Below are 21893 nucleotides of genomic sequence, written 5' to 3'. Positions count from 1 at the left end.
ATAACCAACAAAATATAAATCAATAAAGTAAACAAGCTAAATATTAAATTTCATAGATTCTGGGTTAAGCATAGTTAAGATTTCTTACATCTGAGAATTCTATGGTGGAGCAGAGAAATAAAGTATAAAGCATACATTGATGCTAATTTCAACCGACAATTATGCTGAAGTGCAAGTCCATGACTATACATTGAATTTAACACACAAAACACAAAGAACTAAGGTTAAGACTCCAGGTACACCACACCCCTGTTTTTCCACATACCTTTCTAATATCTGAATTCTCAAAGCAGATAGCACCAAACTCACCTTCTCCACCCTGGCCGGGCCACCTTATCTGAAAGTTAAATCCACCAAATGGTTAAATCATTCGGAACAAAATTCCAGAAACAGCATCAACAGTACACAACTGAAGATTTTTTGGAAACTAATATATATAAACTACAAATTGAGTGACCCAGAAATAGAAAGAATGGTCTGACTTTTATGCCAACATGCAAGAAGAAGAAAGTACACATAAGAATGGAAATCATTTTTTATGCATTTGATAGAAAGCTATTGTGTTGGCTTACATCTTCCATGACCAACTTAAGAAACATTTGGAAGTTCAAGAGATAAGTAACACAATTTCTCGCAGCCCTTGAAACAATCTTAGAAACAAGATGATGAGATATAAGCAACATGCTTAATATCAGATGGATACAACAGGTGGAGAACAAAAATGTATTTAAAAAAATCAAGTACATTACAACCAGCTGATAACAAAAGTACAAAAAACTGCATATCTGTTCAAGGTTCTTACCCTCACCATCTTTAAAGGATGATAGTGATCTGTCACTTTTGCCCCCTCCTTTGCCATTTGATGGAGCTAACCTTTGCACCCGTGGTGACATTGAGCTCAATTTACCATTAGTGGAAGCTGGCAAAGAATGCCGCCTGATGAAACCATTTTCCATTTCATCTTGACCAAACCTCGGGGATCCTTGTGCTCTAAGTTTTGCCTTGGCAGATTCAGTTGCTTGCATATACTTTGGCAGGGTTGGAGTATTCTGTGAAACATTCTCTGGGTATTCCTGCTTTGCTGGGAAAGATCTTCTCCGGCTTTTCTGGTTCTCCTTGCTAGTGTGATCCTCCTTTGTATTTAGCTCCTCATTCACCACTGGAATCTTATCAATTTTTTCAACAGTTTCTAAAGGAAGTCGCTCACCAGTAGGGTGATCATCATGCATCATATCAATTGTCTCCTCCAATACCAATGGTTTTGGAGGTATTTCTACTATTGGGTCATTTACTTTTTCAGAGGAATTATTGCTACCCTTCTGAGGAGCATCAGATACTGTGGAGTTTGACACCTTTCGCATATTTAACTTTGGCTTCTCAGTCATAGCTTCTGACCGATCAGGAGTCACTGAGTTGGATACAGCAACTTTCCTCAAATTCCGTTTCACCCTCTCAAGTTCATCTGGAGTCTGTTCATGCACTGGTTCTGCTTGATGGGTCATAGCTTTCCTGAGGTAGCGTCTAGGCTTTTCACACTCAGATGTGGGATGCAGTGAATTATTTTCAACATTTACAGTTGGGACCTTGCGCACACCTCGTTTTGCCCTGCTTGGTTGAGTTTCCCCTGTTTGAATGCTGTCTTGCTGTCTATGAGATTTAGCATCGGGAACACATTTTGGCTGTGAAAGTGGTCCCCAAAATTGAGATGATGTCCAGCGTTCTAGCCAATCCCAAGCTGAATTTGGTTCAACTGGGTCATAGTGGAGGCTCAAGGGCATAGCAGTTGGCAATGAAGCAAGAAGCTATATAATGAGCAACATTGAAAGTCATCAACTCCTATATTACATGCGGTAATAAAAATAAAAGACTAGATATATAATATCCTAATATCTTACTTGCTTTGTCACTTTGTTTCAATTTCATATAGTTTTCTTTTCTTATATGAATCATTTAAAATGTAGATTATAGAGGCCACTCAAGTTCTGCAGCTTGAGCCTTATCTGGTAAGTAAACCACAGTGTTACATGGGTCACTCTATATTGAGAAGGTTAATGATAACAATGCTATGGCTACTTAATTTCCCCAATTAGTGCACCCATACTACAGTCTATACTACCTTTTGCACACATAACTGTAGTGAAATGGCTGACTAGTCAGTGGATTAATCTTATACAGAAGATGATTCTAAAATTCAGAACTTTTTTTTTTCTCAATTGCAAATGATATACTAATCGTACAAACCATGAAAGTTTTGATGTATCTAAAAAAACCATAAGCTTATATACCTTACAAATAAAAGCATTTGTTGACAGCTTTTCTGGCCTACTGGTTGTATGTAATCCAACTGGCTCAACCCGTGCAACATCCTGGTAAAGGGAAGGAGATATTACAAAGACAGAATAAGATGCACAAGATATTACCACATTTAGAGCTACCTAGAAAATGTAATAAGCTCAACAAGAAATGAGCTTATCCAAGTAAATCAATACCTCAACAGTGAAAAGGAAAAAAGAACAAAAAGTAAAAGGAACTGAAAAGCATTATGACATCACATTCTTGAGATAAATGCTGACGGTCAAGGAATAGAAAGTCTATAAGGAAGCATGTATTAAATTTGGATGATGAATAGATGAGTGACACACATGACATTCATTCAAATCTGAAAATTCAAAGTAGCATCAATCAAGGACTTTTTGGGGCAGGTATTAAATCAGGACAACAAGACAAAAAGCAAGCAAGGTCATTTCACTCATCTGCAATTAGATCAAACCATCTAGAGATCATTGTGGTTCAATTTTGAAAGCACTGTTAAGGACAATGAGAATAGCAAATGGTTGATGCTGTGATATAAGATACAATAGCAAATGGTTAACAAGTGATGACAACCTTTTGGGTAGCCAAACCCGATTAATATTGTTTAAAAGATTTGAGCAGAGCTGGTTTATATTCCTGCAATTACTTAATAAGTGGGAATACCTCAAAGATGAACAGGATATGGATTTAGTGCAAAAGGGTAATCCATAATATACCAGAGGCCCCAAGAAATGTAATTTTAGAATTTCTTCTATATGATGAACATAACTCACAAGGTTTTATATAGGGCTAAACAGCAAAAAATGATCCATATAGCCAACCCCACTTACTTGGGATTAAGGCTTAATTAAGTTTAAATGATTTGTATAAACACAGTGCATAAAGAACTCCCAATATTGGGTATAACAGAAAAATTACAAGATTCTTTTTTCCACATCATATAGATATTCAGAAAGACCAGTTACAGATTAAATAAAACCAATTTAGGTGTTACTTGAAAACTTACCACACTGCATCCTTTCTGCACTTCAAGCCCACAAACAGAAAGTCTGACTTTTCGACCACGAATGTGTGCCTGTAACTTAACAATTCCCTGCATGCAGTGCAAAGTAGCAACGGCTTGTCTCCTAACCAGGTGTCCACGAATAAGTGCTTGCAGCCTTATGATGCCCTTGAGAGCACGAAATGCCCGGCGAGCCTTCACAGATATTACACTTAAATTAGATCCGTATTACATTGAGATAACCTTACATTTAACTTAATGAAAGAAAAATTTATGAATCTGTGTTTCGCAGATAGCCAATGAGAACTTAATTTTCGTTCAAAAATTATCTAAGTACAAAATTTCCTAATAGCAAATCACATAAATAATTAATTAAAAAAAAAAAAAAAAAAAAAAACCCACTAAATATAGTGTTTCGTAATCCATACACATCCTTTTTCTTTACATTAAGAGGAAAATTTGTGATCCCACCTGAATACATGTCAGTAACTGAAATAAGACCCTCATACAATAGAAATACAGACACGTCCACAATATCTATACTTCCCCACCCCCAAGCCAAAACCCTAAAAGATTAACTAGAAAATTAAAAATCAATGTGCACACATGCATATAGTGCTTTTTTCCCTTAAACAATGTACCATAAAATTTTTACATGTATGTATTTCTATCTCAATTTTCATTTTATGACTATCATTAATAATGCTAATTGCTTAAACAATCATTCGCAGTATGTACTGGTACTCCATAGCATCAATTTTTAGATGGTTTCACCAAGATATTATCTCATAATGGCTTTCATGAGTACTTTAAAACCACGAATGCTTTCAATTATAAGACAGTACTATAAGAGACTGTAGTCAAAACCCCAACACATTGCCATAAGGGCATGCATGTATCTAGAAGATGTGGCATACAACGCATTAGAGAACCGGAAAGACATGCTAGAAAGGATCGCAGAATTAGCTTCAAATTTCTGGTTCATGTAATTAACCATTATGACATATCTTTTTATTTCATGCAAGAAAAGTTACCAAATAGCCTTTAAAAGCTGCCTGTGCCTTTGTAGCAGCTTGTTCTTGCCTAGTAATCTCAGCACTGCCAGCTGAATCCAAACCCATGGTTCCCTCAGTATGTGCACCTTGCTTTGCAGGCATTGAGACAACTGCATCATGTGGTAGGTTGGCAGTTACTCCAATTTCTGATTTTTCTTCAATTCTGTTCAAGGTATGAAGTGCCACGTCTGAAACTACAGAAGGATTCGCTGACAAATCACCAGACACTGCCTTACAGGCAATGGTTGCCTCTTTATTGGTTGTAGATTTCTTCACATGAGATGAGATTCACAAATTAGTGCAGGCCCAAGTCAAACATTGCTCAGAGTATATCAAAAACCAAATTGAAGGCATGTGCATAATTTCCACTAAATATAAGCAGTAAGCAAGTAACAAGCAACAGGCAAAATGGTAAATCTATATCTTCTAATCATCAATTGACAAAAGATATGTGAAAACATATTATGTACTGAAATTTCAAGTATTACATGAATTAGATATATGATACATGATACCTAGACATAACGCTAACCTCACATAAACTTCTACACTTTGATCCAACAATCAGGAAGAGGCTATAGTTGCAAAACATTGATAATCAGCCAATTCAACCTCCAGATGGGCTATAAGCCACATTATATAATTATGCCTTTTACATAATTTAATGGAGCATAAATCATTAGAGGCATGAGATATTTAGATAGTATGGTATTCTGACATGACAAGATGATATCAATATCTCAAGAAAAGGGAACAGTACAACTGTACAAGTACAAAAATATGTAAAAATCTGTCATTCAAATAATTATAATGCTCCACATGCTCCCTTCATACCATTAAACCAACATGATACATCAAATCATGTACACATGCATGGATTCAGAGAGAGAAAGAGTCAGATCACAACTGTGAGCAGCAATGGAATACTGAAAGGCAATAACTAAGTACCTTTAGAAAGCTAGATTTGGATGGTTTCTTCCCAAAAAGTATGGTCTTGATCCACTTTCCTGGAGACTTTCCCATTGCAAGAAGGCTTATACCAAATAAATTGAACTTATTCTCCTAACCCTGTATGGTTTAACAAGTTAAAGCTCAAAATACATATATACAAGCTGAAAAGAAACATGAGATAAGTTTTATGTTGAACCAAAAAAAAAAAAATTAAAGAACACCAAAGATTAAGTCATGATTCCCAATTTCAATCTGAACCAATTTTTTTGAGCCCACATAACCTCACTCTAAGTCCTTATAAATAACACAGAATCAAAATATCATTCAAACAGAAATAAACAGCAATTTCTTTGTTGCACACTAAAAGCACTTAAACCATCCAAACTAAAAAATTCTCTCTGGACTACCAAGCAAAAATTACCAAGACTTCTATACACAGCTACTGAAACCCTTCCCATCTCACCCCCCCTCCCACTCTCCAAATACCCCCAAAAGAATTCATTCTCTTGGTTGTTGTCCATGTCATATCATCATGAATTAAAAGATAAATTAAGCAGTGAGTATGCAGCTATCATATACTCTTGACCACAAGACAAACTCACATAAATTCCTCTAGCTCACAATCAGAGCGCCCAGCATAGAAATTCAAATTTCAAAACAAAGATGCAACCACAATTTTAATTGTATTTCCACTAAAAAAAAGGTAAACATTCCAGTAAACTAAACACTTGAAGGCAAATTACAGTAAAGCATAAATGCAAAAAACTTGGTTCCTTCATTCATTCTCAAATCTCAATGCACCCGAATTCACCATTTTGCACAAAACCCAATATTCTAAATCAGACACAGCCTCATAAACACCACAGACCCACTACAATAAGCACAAGGAAACATAGTGCCCACAAACCAATACAGAAACAATACGAAAATCCACAAACTGCCCAAAAACCAAGCTCTCATATGAAACTAATGTAAATAGAATAAACACACAGAAACACTGAAACAGTAGAAGATCTGCACAAAGTAAAACATACCTACATACATGAACACTCAGTTAAACAAAAATATATAATACACCAAACAAAATAACAACCAAAAAAAAAAAAACCAACATTTAGAGTAGAGAGAGTGAGGGAGAGAAATGAAAGTGGGTTTGAGCAAAGTGGCTCAGATCTGAGACATACCTGAGAAACGGAGAATGGTGATAGCTAGGCGTATGAAATAGTTCAAGAAATGTTTATACAAAGAAATCAAAGTTTGTATGTATTAAAAATCTGACCCTTTTTTTTTAGTTGACACAGCATAAAGATTTGAACTTTAAAACAAACAAAAACAAAGAAACAAAATTTCAGGAAGACTTACTTGATAGGAGTAGTATAATGGATTGGGGCCCTTCAACTTCAACCTCTCTCTCTCTCTCTCTCAGTCTCACTCACTCACTCTCACTTAAAGTGGTTTTGTTTCTTTTCTTTTTTTGGGTGGGAAATAAAGCAATGAGAACTCAAATATTTTAATATTGCACAAAGGAATAAAAATTTTAAAATATATATAATTTTTTTTTTTGAAAAGAAAAAAAAAATTGAAGAGAAATTGCTGAAAGGAAGTGGTTATTGGAGGTCGGGTGATAGGTCAATTGCATTCAGATTTCAGAGGGACCATGGGTCATAGCCCCACGATTTTATTTTGCTTCTTGTTTTTTCACCTAAATTCTTAATTTTCTCTCAGAAATTGTACATAAAAATAAATGACTTTCTTTAAAGAAAGCCACTTCATAGCTCATACATTTATTATGTGCATTAGTATTTTAAAGGTGTGAGAGAAGAAAAAAGAGAATGCAATAAATTACAAATACTGTGATCTCGAATTGTTAATGCTTGTCCCATTTCTATTTAGGTTCCAAGTCCTGACAAATTTAATTGGGAATGCAAATCTTCTGTACCACTTTTTATGTACTACTCTATGTTTTACTAATTACTAATTACTTTCCATTTTAAACGTCAATTATTCTATAAGAAAAATAAAATAAAAACATGACAAATAATGATTGGTAAAACATAGAATAGTATACAAAAAGTGGTACAGAAGATTTGGACTTTTCAATTGATGGACTTTTTTTATTATTAATTCTATAGCTACAATAATAAATAAGAGAGTTCCAAATCTTGATTCTCTTCAAAGAAGAACTATCAACATCACTAAGCTAAAAGGTTCTAACAACTTATGGTATGTTTCTTAAAAAAAAATTATATGTTAATATTATTTTCAAATTTTAACCTTTTAAAATCCAATAATATTTGAATTTATAGCATCTATTTTATGGTAATTATCCTTTATCATCATATGACACCAATGAATTTTTATTTTTATGAAAACAAATTTAGACTCAAGCTTTTTATTCAACAATAAAATACTTTACTAATTGAGCCTTTTTAAATTGACTTCAACTATTTTTTAAGAGTCTTAAATATTTAAAAATGCAAGATGAACCCAAAGAATTAATTTCCTACTATGTATAATCAAAGTCGGCCCTATAATAGATGCAGTTGATGTGGTCGCCTAAGGCCCCAAGTAGAAAAAAGTCCTCCAAATTTTAACCAATAGGGTTTTTTTTTTAATTAATTAAGCCCAAATATTAGCTAACAAATAAAATAAATTTTTTTATCAAATGAAAGACAAGAAAAAGAGAGAAAAAAATGCTACATCTACAACATTTTTTACAACATTTTTACAAAAAAATCCTAAGTAGTAAGTTGTTACAAGCCGTTATTGATAGCAAAAAAATAATTATAGTAGTAGGTTCAAATTAGAATCCGTAACAATTTAACATATAGGATTTGTTATGAAAAATATTGTGAATGTAGCACTTCTAAAAAAAAAAAAGTTCACAACATTTTTTACAATAGTTGATAAGTTGAGTTGGCAAACTTTTACTAATTCTCACTTAAGTCCACCACTACTTATCACTATTAATCTACCACATTAATAGGTGTGAAAAGTTTTGTCAAATTTTTTGTGTCTATAAACTTTCTAAAAAAAAAAATTACATGAGTCATGTTAATTAGTAATAATTTTGCATATATAACAAGATAATAGAGTTTAAGTAATATTTAATTTTTTTTAAGTCATATATATATATATATATAAAATGTCTCAATGTTAGTTTTCGTTTTAGGCCTCTGAATACATCAAACAGCCCCAGTATATAATTTGGGAAAAGATAGACATCAATTTTTTAGCAGACAATGGAAAAGTAAGTGCTTTTATGCTTTCATGGAGAGAAGGCTCCAACCACAACATAGTTACTACAAAAAAAATGCAATTAATATTGGCCTATATTTGAAACCAATTTTTTATTATTCTTTAACAAAGAGTCAAAGTTCACTAAAAAAAAACAAGGAGTCGTAATTGAGTGAAAGATAGGGTTATCTTCAAATGCAAAATGATTAATCTAAATGGATGAGCTGGGTTTATTTCAACAGACAAGTGGGACGTCATTATTCTACGCTGTCCCGACAACTGAATTTATTATACAACAAGGACTTCGTTTTGGAATTTTGGATTTGCCGACTAAAATAACATCAACATCCAACTCATTTTTCAGAATATACAAACTTCTTCCTCGTGAAATAAGAATGTGACATTTTTTTTTTCCTTTGTTTTTTAAATAAATGGTTAAGATCACAGGACCTTCCTAAAGAAAAAGGCAACTTTAGATTTTTGGCTATCAGCTACCGACACATTAGGCTTCATCTCGACCCCAAAATGTAATGGATTAGAATGATTACAAATTGATTAAGATTGAAACTTGACCAGTGAAAAGATAATAAAGGAAGATGCACTAACACTTTGACAAGCTGATAGCCAAAGAAGCATAATTATCTATTTATTATATTTATTGAAGTAAAAGCTCAGTAAATAATCCGAATATGATTCTAATTATATTTTAATTTTGTATTAAGTGCCATTCCAATTTAAAACTATTTCTAAAACATTCAAAACTATAGATTCAATTAAAATTTTAAACTTATTTTTAATCAAATCAACTTCAAGTTCGTTTATAACTACTTCTAGTCATTCTCTCAAAAAAAAAAAAAAAAAAAAAAAACTACTTCTAGTCAACTTGCAACTCATCCAAATTTTCTTGCCAAAATTATTATTTAATCAAGTATATGCTTCAATGAAAATTTTACAATTTTCTAAAAAAAAAAAATTCTTTTAAATATATTTTCATAATTGCTATTTTTTTATAACTCATTATATGATAAAAGCAAATTAATATTATCCATTGCAAATGTTCTAAATTCATTGCATCTCAATCGGCAGTATTAAACTTATAAATGAATATTTTCTATGTTCCTAGTATTTTCTAGTTACACACTGTTGTATTAATTAAGTGTTGTGTGTGTCACCGTGTTGTGTCCAGGGCTACAACAAAGACCAACATCAAAATCAAGGAGATGAGAACCAATATGGAAATCAAAGAGATGATGACAGGGTGAGATTGTACATTGTCACATCGAGGCTTGTGGTGGGTAAAGGTTAATTTTAATGTACCAGTCAGACCAAATATGTCCCATGGCAACTGTTGTGTAGAAATGACACCAGTGAAGTGATTTTTGCTCATTAGTCATTACTCTCTCTCTCTCTCTCGTGTGTAGGAGAGGAGGATGGCAACTTCTACACACCCAAGACAACACAAAGGAAGATTGACACCAACATACTCACTGGTGGGGATTAGGGGAACTCAAACCCAAGACCTAAGTTTTGGGCCAAAGTTTTGTTGGCCCAAGGCTTGGTTACTAAAGAAATGAGACTTACAAAAGCATTAATAGTTGGGACTTTTGCTTTGTTTCTAGGAACTCAAACTTATTAGCCCATGACTTAGCAAATTGGATTACTCATTATAATTGGTATAAGCCTATAATTATCTATTCTCTTCCTAATTGGCTCTTTTGCCCATAAGGTAGAGATGGATTTGAATCCTTCCCCTCTTTTTGAATATAATTATCCTTAATTATAATTTTTTTTTTAAATAAAATCAACCCATTGCCCATATGCATGTCTCTTGCTTTTGCAATCCCCCCTCCCCCAAATAAAGGTCTATGTTTTTAGTGGATTGAACATTTATTTTGCCCATTGGGTAGAGATGAATGCACAACAAGATTTGGTAATTCTTGATTTTGTAATGTTACTCTTACCTACTCTACATTAACATATTAATATATATATATATATATATTCAGTTTTAAAAAAATTAAAAAAAAAGTATATGAGATTAACCCATACTATTGGTTTTGTAGGTTTTCTTTCCTCTTCCAACCCCCTTCCAGGAAAGTTTAATTTGAATTCCAATAAGATTTTTGTAATTTAATTACCATTTTTTAATATTTTCAACAAAAACGTTTAAAGTTCAAATCCTCCGACTATTAAATTATATATATATATATATATATATATAAAACTCCAAAATAATGAAATTAACAACCCGTTACAAAAAACTCCAAAATAATGAAATTAAGGCTACGTTTGGATAAGGCGTTTGCGTCTGCGTTTTCCTTTTTTTTTTTTTTTTTTTCACACGTTTTTGAGCTTTTTGAGTGCTTCAGTTACTGTTCATGTACTGTTTAATGAACAGTAACCGCAAATTTTGACTTTTCCAATTTATTTCAGCCAATCACAGCACATCGTGTACTGTTTACGGACCCACAAATTTCACTTTTCAGCAACTTTTTCAATAAAAATGGGTCCCACGATACTATTCACACATTTAAAAATTATTTTACTACAGTGTTTTTCAGTTTTCAACTGTATCCAAACAAACTCTAACAACCCGTTACAAAAAGGAAAAAAGTCAGCTTAACCCTAACCTTTCTTTGGGCCAAGTGTAAAGTATCCACTAGCCCAAATTGTAGTCTAACAGATTTGCACTTTTGAAGCCCATCATAAACGACGCCGTTCCAGTGCAACACTATGAATTAAGCTTCGTCTCCAGCAGTCTCTGTGTCTCTCGCTCTTCCAAACCCCCAAATGGGTTATCTGAGCAGAGCTTCAAAGACCTTAAAATCACTCAAACACTTCTCTCTCACACACCCATTTCCCTCTACATTCAAAGCCAACCCGCTATACACAAGACTTAACAACAACAACAACAACGACCATTTTGGTTTGAGCAATGGCTTTTGCTCTCATTCTCGCCAAAACAGCAAAGAAAACTGCTTAGATTTGAGCCAGTACCCTACAGAAAGGATCAGGAATTTTTCCATTATCGCTCATGTTGATCATGGCAAGTCTACGCTTGCTGACAGGCTTTTGGAGCTCACTGGGACCATTAAGAGAGGCCATGGTCAGCCTCAGTACCTTGACAAGTTGCAGGTATATCAGCACTTTAAAAAAAAAAAAAAAAAAAAAATTCTTGTTGTTTAGGAAGAAACATGAATTGGGTATACAATGGAATTTGTATTGCTTTCGAGTGGGCTTGTTTCAGAGTGATGAGTGAAGTTTATGTTTGCTGAGTTGTCTAGGAAGAGACATGAATTGGGTATTATATGGAATTTATATTGCTTTTGAGTGTATGATGCTTTTCATGGGTTTGTTTCTGAGTGAAGAGTGAAGTATATGCTTGCTAAATTGTTTAGGGAGAGACATGAATTGGGTATTCTATGGAATTTGTATTGCTTTTGATGAGTTTGTTTCTGAGTGAAGGTATAGACTCTTCTTAGTTAGTGAGAATTATGAAAAAAGAAAAGACAAGAGTTTGCTTAGTTGTTTAGGAAGAAACATGAATTGGGTATTCTATGGAATTTGTGCTGCTTAGGACTTTTTTTGAGTGGTCCCGTATTTGGGGGTTTACACATTGTCATTCTTTGTTTAATTTTCTTAATTCTGTTAGCCTTTCTTTTTGATTGGCTTGTATTTTTTTCAGTGCAGTGAGTTTACTATCGTAAATCCATTGTACTTCTATTATCAATAAATTTGTTATTACCTATCAAAAAAAAATTGTATTGCTTTTGAGTTTGTGGTGCTTTTGATGAGTTTCTTTACTAGTGAAGTTCGAGTCTTCCTACTTGATTAGAATGATAAAAGAGAAAAGAAAAGAGTTTGCCAAGTTGTTTAGGAAGAGACATGGATTCGGTATTTTCATTGCTTTTGAGTTTTTGGTGCTTTTAATGAGTTTGTTTCCCAGTGAAGTTGGAGTCTTCATAGTTGGTTAGAATGAGAAAAAGAAAAGAAAAGAGTTGGCTTAGTTGTTTAGGAAAAAACACAAATTGGTTACTCTATGGAATTTGTATTTCTTTCAAGTTTATGGTGCTTTTTTTTTTTTTTTTTTTTTTTATCTTTCTGAGTGAATAGTGAAGTTTATGTTGGCTTAGTTGTTTAGAAAGAGACATGAATTGGGTATTCTATGGAGTTTGTATTGCTTTCGAGTTTGTGGTGCTCTTGATGGGTTTGTTTTTGTGTGAAGTTTATGTTCTTAAGTTGCTTGTGCCAAATTTCTATCTAACAAAAATATCAGGTGTCTTGGGGAGTGTGTAAGCTTGAGAAAACGATGGCAAAAGACTTCTGTTGTTCCACATTCGGTTATTGTATTACATTAAATGTTGTTTTACACTTTTACTTGATTTTTATTCTATATGCCACTAATTTGATGAAATTTTAATAGGTAGAAAGAGAGAGGGGAATTACAGTAAAGGCTCAGACAGCAACCATGTTCCACAAGCACAATTTTCATGGTACTAAAATAAGTGATGCACAAGATCAGCCAAGTTTTCTACTAAACCTGATTGACACACCTGGTCATGTGGATTTCAGTTATGAAGTATCACGATCCCTAGCAGCTTGCCAGGGTGCTCTTTTGGTTGTTGACGCTGCCCAAGGTGTTCAAGCCCAAACTGTTGCAAACTTTTATCTTGCTTTTGAATCTAACTTGACAATAATACCTGTCATAAATAAGATTGACCAGCCAACTGCCGATCCTGATCGTGTCAAAGCTCAACTAAAATCAATGTTTGATCTTGACCCTAGTGATGCTCTTTTAACATCGGCCAAAACAGGGCAGGGTCTGGAGCAAGTCCTTCCTGCAGTGATAGAGCGCATACCTCCTCCTCCCGGGAAGAGTGGTTCACCTTTGCGTATGCTTCTATTGGACTCATATTATGATGAATACAAAGGAGTAATATGCCATGTAGCAGTTGTTGATGGTGTGCTACGTAAGGGGGATAAGATTTCATCTGCAGCGACTGGCCAAGCTTATGATGTTTTAGATGTCGGGATTATGCATCCTGAACTCACCCCTACTGGAGTCCTACATTCTGGACAAGTGGGATATGTTGTGAGTGGCATGCGTTCAACCAAAGAGGCTCGTGTTGGAGACACACTTTCTCATAACCGAAGTACTGTAGAGCCCCTTCCAGGTACGTACATATATTTCTGTAGTTATTTTCTCCCACTTTAGGTTTTTTTGTTTGTTTGTCTTTTTTTGTGTGTATTTGCGTTCTAGAGAGAGGGGCTGTTTTGGTTGGGGGGGGGGGGGGGGGGGGGTGGTGGTTGACACTGCAACCTAAAATAAAAGTAGAAATTTCTGCAACCTCCTGTTTCATGGATTTATTGTTGCTATTTGCAACTAGGCTGGCAAATTAGGAATTAAGTTGAGTTTAGTATCAGATTCCCAGCCAAGTGGTGGTATTTTGGTAATTCATTTCAACAGGAGAAGATAATGAAAGTGCTATATACTCACAATTTTTAAAAAATTCATGGGTGCACCCCTCTTTTTAATTGATTACTGTACTTATCAATCATTTTGTTGGAAATTCACTTACACCTTCTAGTGTGATCATTATTTGACTTTTTCAAGATATTACTGACAAAAAATCTCATGTTAAAGCAAAGATAAAAGAGTCAAATATTGTGCTATTTAAGAATAAACTTAGATGCAACCTAAAATAATTGGGATAAAAAAAGATAAGGAAAAGAAACTGTTAATTAACATGCAGATCATGTGTGACTAACAACTATATATGATATATGAATTTATTTCAGGGTTTTTTGAGCTTCATAAGCTACATAAACAGGCAATCTAAGCTGAGGATTATATCTTTATCTATATGATGCCACATGCTGGTTTCATATTTGCTTGTAATAGGTAGCATGACAAAGGAAGCTATAGACAAAAGTTGAGAAAAATTATGACTGACAACGAAAAGGTTATAGAATTTTAGCTGGATGACTGCATAATGTTTCAGCATGTCAACTATGAGTGTTTGTTGGCCTTGCAAGGGACAGATCTCTTGTATATTGCATTATAAATGCATTCCTGCAACTACAAAACTGGCTTCAGTTAAAAGGGTATTGCTATATAATAAAATCTTAGATAAACTTGAAAATATAGCAGTTTACAAGCATAACCATCGATAATGAAGGTGATTATGTCTTGGGATTATATATTTGTTGGTTATATCCTTAGCACTCTTTTCTTATCAACGTTCACTCATACCTCTTTGACATTTAGGGAATTGAATCTGTGAACTTGATTAGTAAATTGTTATAAGCTTGACCCACAGTGAAAAAAATTGGTGGTATTTGAAGTTTTTACCTAATGACAATTTAAACTAAGGCTGCAGGAAATTGGGTTATGTTGCATGGATTCTATTTCCTTTTGTAATAAATGCACTGGGTGACACCTGTGAAAGTCCTATTTCATGTCCACAATCTTCCTCTGCCAATAAAGTATCAGAATACTGTTGAGGTTGGGGTATCTAAATTTTGAAATATAGGGATAGTTAGGATGGTTAATTTGTTCTGTTTCAGTCTGGCTTTGGCTCTGAAGCCATAAGTCACATTTGTAAAAGCTACTATTCTTATTGCTAGTCACTGCCAAGTTTTTCATGAATCATATAGAGATTAATCTCTAGCATAGTTACTGGAGGAAATGGCTGCGTCAGTTTTACTATTTGACCCTTATCATTGGACTGTTTCGTCTCTTTCTCTCTGAGAAGAGGGATTATGAATAATTTGGCAGATATTTATTTCTTTATTATTATTATTATTATTATTATTATTATTATTATGAATTTGTAGTGGGTAGTTGTAAAGTAAACAGATATTTTGGCTGTAATTTGCATTTAGATTTCCCAGGTCCTGATGCCTTTTGTGAATTTCCAAAATGTAGGATTCAAGCCTGCAAAACATATGGTCTTCTCTGGAGTTTATCCAGCTGATGGATCTGATTTCGAAGCGCTTAATCATGCAATAGAGAGACTGACATGCAATGATGCTAGCGTCTCTGTTACTAAAGAGAGTAGCACTGCACTAGGTCTGGGTTTTAGGTGTGGCATCAACTAGTGAATGACTTGTTTCAGCTCCTACTTAAATGAGGAACTTTGCTCCTTCTAACATTTGAATTCGAGCCTCTTCATATGTAGTAATCTTTTATGTGCTTGTTGTGTTCTACCCACAGGTGTGGTTTCTTAGGCTTACTTCACATGGATGTTTTCCATCAGCGTCTTGAACAGGTGATCTTTCTTTTGTTTCTTGTTACATGAAGCCAAAAAGTTATGTTGGGTTGTTTAAAAGAGTTATTCTCTTTGCAGATAATGATTGCTATTGGGCATAATATCAAAAAGTGGCATTTAGAGTTGATATGGCAATAAATAAGGAAATTATATGATACCAGGAATCTCTTTTTAATTGAACACATCCATCTTGTGTCTGCACTATATCTTAAGTATGATTTAGGATAGGGCTCAAATTATTTAATTTGGTTTGGTTATAAATCATAATTTTGAGATACAATCTGCTTAATGTTACCCACATTGTTTTGGCCTCTAAATATTGAGAACTCATGTCTGTTTATGCAATAACAGGAGTATGGAGCTCATGTTATTTCTACTGTTCCAACTGTTCCCTATATTTTTGAGTATTCTGATGGAAGGTATATATTCTAATCTTGTGTCAATGAGATAGCGTTTCCCATATGCTTTACCAAAAAATTTATGTTGGTCCCATTTCTAGCAAAGTTCAAGTACAGAATCCTGCTGCATTGCCCTCAAATCCCAAGCAACGTGTTACAGCTTGTTGGGAACCTACAGTATTAGCTACAGTTATCATTCCTAGTGAGTAAGCTCTCATATTCCCTTGTCATAGTTATTTTTTGGCAGCAGGTGAACCATATAATTTATCTGTTCTTTATTTGTCATCCATTGAAGGTATGTGGGGCCTGTTATTACCCTATGCTCTGAGCGTAGAGGACAGCAGTTGGAATACTCATTCATTGATAGGTAAAATTCGTGCCAGAACTAGTCTTAAATTATGTTCTAATTATCCTCCTTTGTTCAGAATATGTATGGGTTATCACTTATCAGAATGTGTAATTACAATATATTCTTATGCATATTCCGTGGTCTTACCTTAAATATTTTGTTGAGCTATGTTCCTTCATTTTCTTCTTATCCTAGAATTTTAGTGAATTGGGTTTTATATATAGACAGAAAATTGTATGCTTTGTTGCTCATATGTTTATATTAAGCAATAATGTTGTTTTTTAATGGTTAAAATACATTTTAGTTTGTCTAGCTTTTATGTTGCTGTCAAATTGGTCTGTCAAATATCAATTTAAGTCATTAACAGCCTGAACTTTGGGTTTGCCATGAATTGGCCCTTCCGTCAAGCTCCATCTGCTTAGTGTATAATTCCATTTTGTTTTTTTTGCTAATTTTTAATTTTTAATGAATTATGAAACAAATAGATGGCTAACCTTTGCATGACCATGTGAACTCGTGGAACAATGTCATTCCAGAAGGTAAGGAAGGATTTTGTGCAAGGAAAAAAAAAAAACCTATAATCACAATCCAATCCCACTCCGCTAAATGCCACCTATGCTGCAGCTAGAAGACCACATTCCATGGCATCATTGCAGCAAAAAGTATAATCCAAACAGCCACAACCCTTATTCACACCTTCACCAAATTGCATCCATAATAAAAAAAACTACATCCAAAGCAACTACAGTAGCAGAAAACATTTAAAGAAACAAAAGAAAAACCCAAAGTACCATAACTCAAACCCACACCACTGGCTGACACATCTGGAAACCCACAACCTATAGTATTATGATAGAAGAAAATAAAATATTCAAAAAAAAAAAAAAAAAAAAAAACCCCAAAAAACCATGGGTCGAATCCACACCACCACCAAATGCCATGTGCAGCCACCATGGCTAGAAAGAGCACAGCCTCAACCCCAAATACTTAAACCTTCATCCACTGATCACCAGCACAAAAACCCCATAACCTTTACGAAAACCCACAAGAATTCCAAAGTGAGTTTCAAAACCCCGTTCATCTGCTGGTCACCTTACTCCATGGACTATATTCATGAAAGAATGACACCCATTTTTCCAGATCAATGCCAGTGATACCTGGAGCCCCCACAATCATCGCTAACTCACCCATGGCCAAACATCAAGCCTGCACCCCTTAAACATCACCAACAGCAAATCCTAACTACCAATTGGAAAAGTATTTTCCCAAACCATCAAATCCCTTCCATGAACAAGGCTGATCGACATAAATTTATTGGAGAATGTTGAAGGTAAGAATAAGGATTGGGTCCAGGTTGATGATGTATAGTTAGGTGAGCTTGAGGTTGATGGCATTGGTTATGTGGTCCGATGGCAGTGGCTTGGTGTGTGACCGTGACAATGGGGCATGGGTGATTTTGGTAATGATGGGGGTGGGAGGCAAGGTGCTGAAGGACCTATAGAGGAATTCTTCTTTTCAGCCCCACAATCTTTTGTATGAATTTGTTTTACTGGATAATAACCCAAATACGGTGTACTTATAAAAATAGAAATAAAAACAAATATGATGTCAATTTAAAAGGGATCACATTTGGCCCTCTATAAAATTATTATAATAAATTTGTAATAGTTTAAAGACATGCAAAAAATGGCATTGTTTCATGCACTTAATGGTCCAACATCAACAGGTTTTGATGGAATGGAAAACAGTAAAACCAAATTTTAGGTTGTTAATTGCTGAAATTGAAACTTGGGGGCCAAATTCACGGTAACATATAGAGGGACTAAATGTACTTTAGCCATTTTTAAACGGTTATTTTTAGCTTGTTCTAAGTAACCTTAGATGCACTTATTCATGTTTGAAATGTTGATATGACTTCAATACATGCAGTCAGCGGGTATTTATGAAGTATCGCTTACCTTTGAGAGAGATCGTTGTTGACTTCTACAATGAATTGAAAAGTATAACATCAGGATATGCATCATTTGATTATGAGGATGCTGAGTAAGTTTTGATTCTCTCTCTCTCTCTCTCCTCACCTGTATGTGCACCCACACAGCCTCACCTTAGATATTAAATAATGGCACCACCAATAGGGGTAATATGCTAATGCTCTCCCATAAAAAGTGTAGAGCAGTGATTTTGGAATATGTTATAATTTTCATAATAACTAGTATGGGCTGTACTGTCTGGCACAGCAATCACTATCTGATGCCATTAATAGTGAGCTTATGTTTCTTAGTGAACCAACTCACAAAGCAGAAGTGTCTGTACATATTTTATCAAATAAAATTAGTTTCATTATAGCCTATGAGCGTCGATGTCACAAGTAGCTAGGTCTTCTAGATGGCCATTTCTCTAAGCTTTTTCGGTAAATTTATGGTCCAATATAATTTCCCATTGTCTGATGCACTTTATGGATGTCATTGACAGATATCAACAATCTGATCTGGTGAAGCTTGATGTCCTCTTGAATGGACAGCCAGTTGATGCAATGGCAACTATTGTTCATAACTTGAAGGCACAACGTGTTGGTCGTGAACTGGTGGAGAAACTGAAGCAGTTCATAGACAGGTCTGTCTGTTAGTAGTTAAGCATTATTATTTTGTATTTCTTTTTCTTTTTTTGTTTATTCAACAGTAGCCACATATCTTCTGATTTTGAGCAGGCAAATGTTTGAGATAACAATACAAGCTGCAATTGGAACGAAGGTCATTGCAAGGGAGACGTAAGTTCTGTAAATATTTTTGAGGGTTAGAAAGTCAGTTTTTGGTCATTTATTTATGCTAAAAGCTGATGTAAAATTATAAAATTTCATATATAATTACTGACCCCGGGTAATATTCTAATTCCTTAGTAAGTTTTTATTTCATGACAAATTTTGGAAATGTGTGTTGCAAAGATGTATACTGGATTTTCCGATTCCTTAGTACATTTTTATGGTATTCATTTGTGGCAAATTTTACCAATGTGTGCGCTGCAAAGATGTATACTGGATTTCATTTGTCATTGAAATTTTGTGAAGCTTTTCATTGCAAAGTTGCATTCCTTAAATTAGCGTAACTGCTTGTTCAACTTTCAGTTTTCACCTAAATTTATCTAATTTGATTTTAGGATTTCGGCTATGAGAAAAAATGTTCTCGCAAAGTGTTATGGTGGGGATGTTAGTAGAAAGAAGAAGTTGTTGGAGAAGCAAAAGGAAGGAAAGAAGCGAATGAAGAGAGTTGGCTCTGTTGATATACCTCAGGAGGCATTTCATGAACTACTGAAGGTTTCATGATATGTCCTGAAGAATTAGCCAGATTTGGACTGGTAATGTCAGTTCAGCCCTTATGTTTCTGTCATTTAAACTCATTTCGGGTTAATTATATTATCAATGCAGCTAAGGCATTGTGCATATCCAGGTTAAGATTGTAATATATAATGGGGGTGGGAGTTTGACTCGTACTTAAGTTGAAGTGGACGTAAAAAGTTTCAGTTCTAATAAGTTGTTGGCTTGAGGTGGGTTTCCAAACCCATTCCCACCCACACAAAAAATCCCAATTCCCACCCACCCACACACAACCCCCCCCCCCCCCCCCCCCCCCCCCCCTCCCTTTTTTTTTCCTTTTCCAAAGAAGAGAAAATCTTACTTTCTGAAACAACACTTTGCTCAATCCGTTTAAAATACACACTCATGTCTTTACAAACTGTGACAATGTATTATTTCAAATAAAATTCCCATCTAAAGTAGCCTCAGATAATGGTTAATAACTAGACTGGTTAATGAAAACGAAATATCAAGGAAAAAATAGTAGCATAAGGTTTCATAAAAAAAATAAATAAATAAATAAAAAGGTCTAAGGGGTAGGGTTGTGCATGGGTCGGGTTGGGTCAGGTTGAGGAGATTTTTTGATCCAACCCACCATAGTGGGTCAAAAAAAATTCAACCCAACTCATCACACAAGTCCAACCCAACCCACATGGGTCGGGTTGAACCCATGGGTTTGACAATTTTTTTTATTTATAATTATTAAATTGAGTAGAAAAAAATATATAAATATTAATATATTAAAAAAACCTAAAAATTAGTATCAATGTAACTCCTTAAGGGCAAACAACACTAATGACTAAACAACAATAGTAATTTATTAGGATTTGTGTGAACTAATTGACTTTTATATAGGATAGGAAGAACTGGTTATTTAAAAAAATTATTAATTATATAATATATTTTATATATATATATATATATATATATAATTAGTATTAATAGGAGGAACCAAGGAAATGTTACTCTATAGCTAGTTTTTTTTTTTTAATTATTAAATATATAATATATATTTAAATATAAATAAGTACCCTACAACTGATTTTTTTTTTTTTAAAAAAAAATTTATTAAATATATATTAAATATAGGTGATTCGGGTCGGGTTTGGCAGGTTTGTAATTTTATGACCCAAACCCAACCCGATCCGCTGTAAAAAAAAATTTTGTAACCCAACCCAATCCACCAAGCCTTAAAAACCAACCCAACCCGACGGGTCGGGTTGGGTTGGGTTGGGTCGGATTTGGCAGGTTGGTAGGTTTTTTGCACACCCCTACTAAGGGGCAGAATATCATTAATTCATTATTGAAAACAGGTTGCAAGTCCATTATTAACAATCATTCTTCAATATCACTTAGTGGCAAAGCCCTTATGTGTTTGTTTTTAGGTTTTTGGATGTGAGAGTGATCTTGCAAAGTTCTATATTGGAGAGGCTGTTGGAAATGGTAAAAGGAGGAAGTAGTAAATGAAGTGCACTGTTACTATATGCAGCCTTCTGATGAGATGTCAAAGATATGCAGAGAAGAAAAAGTACTACACGTGCGACCATCAATGATATTTTCTCCTTACAACTGGCACAATTGCTTTGTAACATCTAAATTTAGAGATGCGAGTAAAATTACCATGTTTTGGGGTTATTTGGTGAGTATCAAAACTTATTGATTTCCCCTTTGTTTCTTTGTTTCTAGGGGATGGGGATGGGGATGTATCTTTGTAATTGACATTATGTGTTATTAGATTACTCAATAAGCTTGCAGTTACTAACTGTTTTCTAAGCTTAATTGATAGCTAAGCATAGATGGATGATATAAAAGAAATAAATTATTTTGTTTCAGGTTATTGCAGAAACAATAAAAGTTAAGGTTTTCTTTTTCATATCTCATTTGTGCGGGCTTTAACTCTTGACTTGTTGCTCTACTGTGGTATGGATGGCTCAAAACCTGATCTGTTCAGACTTACATTTACTTGA

The 21893-nt window shown here is 34.3% G+C and overlaps 2 protein-coding genes across 4 annotated transcripts; one reads left to right on the top strand and one right to left on the bottom strand.

Annotated features, from left to right (window-relative positions):
* Positions 1-28: 28 nt before the first annotated feature.
* On the bottom strand, positions 29-6841 carry LOC126715107 (protein IQ-DOMAIN 31-like). Of its 3 annotated transcripts, XM_050415547.1 has the most exons (8): positions 6685-6785; positions 6507-6530; positions 5320-5439; positions 4351-4641; positions 3320-3511; positions 2286-2366; positions 803-1802; positions 29-337 (listed from the first exon to the last, which is right to left on the bottom strand). In XM_050415547.1, the coding sequence occupies exons 3-8, from the start codon at positions 5392-5394 to the stop codon at positions 306-308; spliced, it is 1671 nt and encodes a 556-aa protein (XP_050271504.1). In that variant the 5' UTR covers positions 5395-5439; positions 6507-6530; positions 6685-6785; the 3' UTR covers positions 29-305. The 3 variants fall into 3 exon arrangements, with proteins under 3 accessions (XP_050271504.1, XP_050271502.1, XP_050271505.1); XM_050415545.1 differs by lacking the exon at positions 6507-6530 and having other exon boundaries at positions 6685-6841; XM_050415548.1 differs by lacking the exon at positions 6685-6785 and having other exon boundaries at positions 809-1802; positions 6507-6671.
* Positions 6842-11302: 4461 nt separating this feature from the next.
* LOC126715105 (translation factor GUF1 homolog, mitochondrial) lies at positions 11303-21763 on the top strand. Its single transcript, XM_050415543.1, has 12 exons — positions 11303-11694; positions 12983-13733; positions 15488-15644; positions 15776-15830; positions 16182-16249; positions 16330-16434; positions 16524-16595; positions 18507-18620; positions 19050-19190; positions 19285-19344; positions 19731-19928; positions 21312-21763. Exons 1-11 carry the CDS (start codon positions 11350-11352, stop codon positions 19894-19896), a joined length of 2034 nt encoding a protein of 677 aa, XP_050271500.1. The 5' UTR covers positions 11303-11349; the 3' UTR covers positions 19897-19928; positions 21312-21763.
* Positions 21764-21893: the final 130 nt, after the last annotated feature.

Source organism: Quercus robur, chromosome 2, assembly GCF_932294415.1.
Source record: "Quercus robur chromosome 2, dhQueRobu3.1, whole genome shotgun sequence".
Lineage (NCBI taxonomy): Eukaryota > Viridiplantae > Streptophyta > Magnoliopsida > Fagales > Fagaceae > Quercus > Quercus robur.
Note: the sequence above shows the minus strand (reverse complement) of the source record. Positions and strands in the feature narration are given on the sequence as shown.

Excerpts from the sequence above, each read along its gene's own strand:
- LOC126715105 (XM_050415543.1), top strand. The coding sequence starts at position 11,350 with ATGGGTTATCTGAGCAGAGCTTCAAAGACCTTAAAATCACTCAAACAC. Across the intron at positions 15,645-15,775 it reads GCACTAGGTCTGGGTTTTAG|GTGTGGTTTCTTAGGCTTAC; the intron begins GTGTGGCATCAA and ends TTCTACCCACAG. Across the intron at positions 16,435-16,523 it reads ACAGTTATCATTCCTAGTGA|GTATGTGGGGCCTGTTATTA; the intron begins GTAAGCTCTCAT and ends CATCCATTGAAG.
- LOC126715107 (XM_050415545.1), bottom strand. The coding sequence starts at position 5,394 with ATGGGAAAGTCTCCAGGAAAGTGGATCAAGACCATACTTTTTGGGAAG. Across the intron at positions 4,642-5,319 it reads CCAAATCTAGCTTTCTAAAG|AAATCTACAACCAATAAAGA; the intron begins GTACTTAGTTAT and ends TCTCATGTGAAG. Across the intron at positions 338-802 it reads ATCCTTTAAAGATGGTGAGG|ATAAGGTGGCCCGGCCAGGG; the intron begins GTAAGAACCTTG and ends TTTAACTTTCAG.